At 37.1% G+C, this 3,461-nt stretch overlaps 1 protein-coding gene across 1 annotated transcript; it reads right to left on the reverse strand.

The window, feature by feature from the left end:
- Positions 1–296: 296 nt before the first annotated feature.
- On the reverse strand, positions 297–1,789 carry LOC125852329 (uncharacterized). Its single transcript, XM_049532080.1, has 4 exons — positions 1,690–1,789; positions 1,353–1,555; positions 639–1,200; positions 297–478 (listed from the first exon to the last, which is right to left on the reverse strand). Exons 1-4 carry the CDS (start codon positions 1,787–1,789, stop codon positions 297–299), a joined length of 1,047 nt encoding a protein of 348 aa, XP_049388037.1.
- Positions 1,790–3,461: the final 1,672 nt, after the last annotated feature.

Genomic DNA, 3,461 nt, shown 5'->3' on the forward strand with positions numbered 1-3,461 from the left:
AGGTATATTCAGTTCCATTATCTGACCTAATGACCTGAATCTTGCTGCCACTCTGATTTTCTATCCATCTTTTGAACTTCATGAAAATTCCAGCAGCTTCGGACTTAAACTTCATAAAGTAAATCCAACACATTCTTGTTAGATCATCAATGAAAATAATATAATACATGTTGCCATTGAGTGATGGAGTTCTTTGTGGACCACAAAGATCGGTGTGAATGAGTTGCAACTTTTCTGTAGTTCTCCAAGTGGAACTTTTAAATGGAAGTCTAGTATGCTTGCCAAGCACGCAAGCCTTACAACTTGAGGGGTTCTCCTCCAAGTTTGGTAAACCATTTACCATTTTGCTCTTTTGCATAAACAATAAAGCTTTGTGATGAAAGTGACCCAACCTTTTGTGTCACGTTTCCGCTACAGTGAGCTGGCTTGGAAAAGCTATGTGTTCCTCGTTCAATGAATTCAAGGAAAAACTTTTTCCCTGCATTTTAATTCTGAATATTTCCTGACCACTAGGATCACTGATCAGGCACGCTTTATCTTCAAATAATAATTTGAATCCATTTTCTAGGAGTTGCCCAACACTTAATAAATTTGATCAATTTCAAGAACAAATAAAACTTCATAAATAAGTTTTGTACCTTTGTAAATTTCAATTGCTACAGTCCCCTTTCCTTTTGCTGGGAGGTATTCTCCATTTCCGATCCTGACTCTTGATTTAACTGATTTATCAAGTTCTCTGAAAAGCTTTTCATCACTGGTCATGTGGTTCGTACAACCACTATCAACAAGCCAACTTTCACTTGAATTTATGCTTGTGAAACAGGTGGCCACAAATAGTTGCTCATCTTTTTGTTGGTCTGCAATCTGTGCATCATTTGGTTGTTGTAATCCCTTCTCTTTGCAGATAATCTCAGCATAACTGAGCTTGTGACACTTTCTGCATTTCATATCAGGTTTTCTCCAACACTTGAAGTGTGGATGATTTTTCCTCCCACAATGTTGGCAGGGAGGATATTTGCCTTCTCTGTTGTTGCTAGTTGCAGTAACATCATTTGTTGCTGTTGTTGCTTCGTAGTTTTCATGATTCCCTTTCTTTCCTTTTCCTTTGTTTCCCTTGGCACTTGAACCGAACTGCAACTTGGCTTTCAAGGCTCCCTCAATGGATCCCTCATGCCTCATCATTATTCGTTGTTCTTGTGCCTGCAGTGCACTCAATAACTTGCCAAGCTAAGCTTAGACAGATCTTTAGTATTTTCCAATGAAGCAATATTTGCCTCATATCTCTTAGGTAAAGTTACAAGTATTTTTTGAACTATTCTATTATCAATAAGTTCATTTCCAAGTATCCTTACCTTATTGGCAATCCCAAGCAACCTATCAGAATAATCCTTAATGGTTTTTGACTCCTTCATACGCTGTATCTCGAATTCTCTAACCAAGTTCAGTACTTTCATTCCTCTAATTCTTTCATCTCCTTCGTACTCTTTCTTGAGGAAATCCCAAATTGCTTTGGCTAAGTTACATGTCATTATTCTACTGAAGATGGTGGCAGAAACTGCAGCAAAGAGACAAGATTTAGCTTTGGATTTTCCTGTCTTCTTTCCTTGTGGGTTCTAATCTGAGCCATAGTTGGATTCCCTGGCAGAGGATGCACTTCATAGTCTTCCTTGACAGCCTCTCACAAATCACTAGCCTCCAAATAAACTTTCATTTTTACTGCCCAGGCTTGATAGGTTTCTTCATCAAAAACTGGTGGAGCCATAGCAGAAAAAGAGCCTGCATTCTCCATTGCTTTAATGGTGTTTTGCATGTTGACACCTAACTTTGACCCTCCCCGATAATAATTAATTTTTGAGCTTCTTAATTTCTAAACGTTTTAGAATAATTAGCTTTATAAAATTCAAACAGTTTCAAGGTTAGTTTAAATAATTTCAGTCGATTTTTATAGTACTTAGAATAATGAATATATTTCATATAATTATATACGTAATGAGTATATTTTATAAGTGTTTGAAAATCATATCAAAGACTTTTGCTTTGCTAAAATAAATATTTTATTAATTTAGTCCTAGTTTGAATTACGGTTTTAATTTTGGATTAATAAGTTTATAGGTAAATCGATTAGTTTATGGTTAAATTAATTACTTTATTTCATTAAGATTAAAAAGCTCATAAATTAATTATACCAATTCGTCTTATTTAAATTACTAGCCGAACTTATCCTAATTAACTAAGTTTGGCTATATTTGTGTTTTTCCATTGGCTATAATATGAATTCCTATGGCCAAAACTCAAATTCAATTCTAGCCTACTTATATTTAAGAGAAAAGAGCAATTATTTGGGCCCCACTTCTAATTTCTAGCAGCCTATATTTTTAATTTGCCCAGCCCACTTGTCCATTTTCCCCATATTCTCTTTTAATTTCCAACCAACCCATTTTTTCCAGACCCATCAGTAGCCCAGCCTTAATTCTCCAATACTTACAACAATACAATACCCATACTATACGTGCAGTAATCCAAAAACACGACCAAACCAAAACTGACCTACCCCACTCTTTTTTTTTACAGAAAATCGTGACCCGCCCCGACCCCTGTACGTTTTCTTCTTCAGCGCGTAGCAAACGACAATCCAGCAACAACCAAACGACGTCCTCGATGGAAAATCCTAGAGACGGCGTCTCCAAGCACTCACGTCGTCCATTGCGCGTGAATCAGTACTAGGCTAGATTTTGTTATCGTCTTCCTCGATGTCCCTTTCAGCTTACAGTCGTGGCAGCGGAAAAGCAAACACGCGTTTCTCCCCTTTCCTCTTCCAGAATGGGGTTGAAACCTCAGGAAAAGGTGTTTATCCCAAATTGTGAAAGGAATTTATGGTGTTTGAATTTTGAATGGACCCTATTCCTAACCGTTTTTCACCCTTCCCCCCCCCCCCCAAATTTGAACCCTAATTTCTCCCTATATAAACGTCTTTTATATTTTTTTGGAGGAGGAGATTTTTGAGTTTGAAAATTTGTGTTAGAGATAATTGCTAGAGAAATAATTACAGAATATATACGTAATATGTTTGAGAAAAAGGAGAAGATAGCTAGTGTCGGTCTGAGTGTCATTCTTCTCTCCTGTTTGTTATCGTTTTCCAACGTTTGTGAGTGAGATTCTACCCAGATTCCTTGCTCATTGTTTGTGTTCGAACTTCTTGTGGTGCGGGTGGTAAAGCTTTGCTTAGCTCGTTTCGTCCGGTTCGCTGCCCCCGAAAAGGTAATCTATTCTTAACCTTAACTCGTTTATTGGACGTTCTGATTTATGAACTGAAACTCTCTGTGGTTTCTTTTTCCTCCTTGTTCGAATGCCTCTATTTTTTTTTCCTTAGTTTACTTTAGCGTTTAATGTTTGGTCTGTTGAGTTTGAGTCAGTGTTAGTTAGCTGAGGCGCATAATGTATTTATGTGTATGGTTTATGTC

This window comes from Solanum stenotomum, unplaced genomic scaffold (assembly GCF_019186545.1).
Source record: "Solanum stenotomum isolate F172 unplaced genomic scaffold, ASM1918654v1 scaffold33904, whole genome shotgun sequence".
Lineage (NCBI taxonomy): Eukaryota > Viridiplantae > Streptophyta > Magnoliopsida > Solanales > Solanaceae > Solanum > Solanum stenotomum.

Coding starts and splice junctions, on each gene's coding strand:
- LOC125852329 (XM_049532080.1), bottom strand. CDS start 1,789: ATGGAGAATGCAGGCTCTTTTTCTGCTATGGCTCCACCAGTTTTTGAT. Junction 1,556..1,689: donor GAAAGTTTATTTGGAGGCTA/GTGATTTGTGAG, acceptor TCTTTGCTGCAG/TTTCTGCCACCATCTTCAGT. Junction 1,201..1,352: donor TGCTTGGGATTGCCAATAAG/GTAAGGATACTT, acceptor AGTGCACTGCAG/GCACAAGAACAACGAATAAT.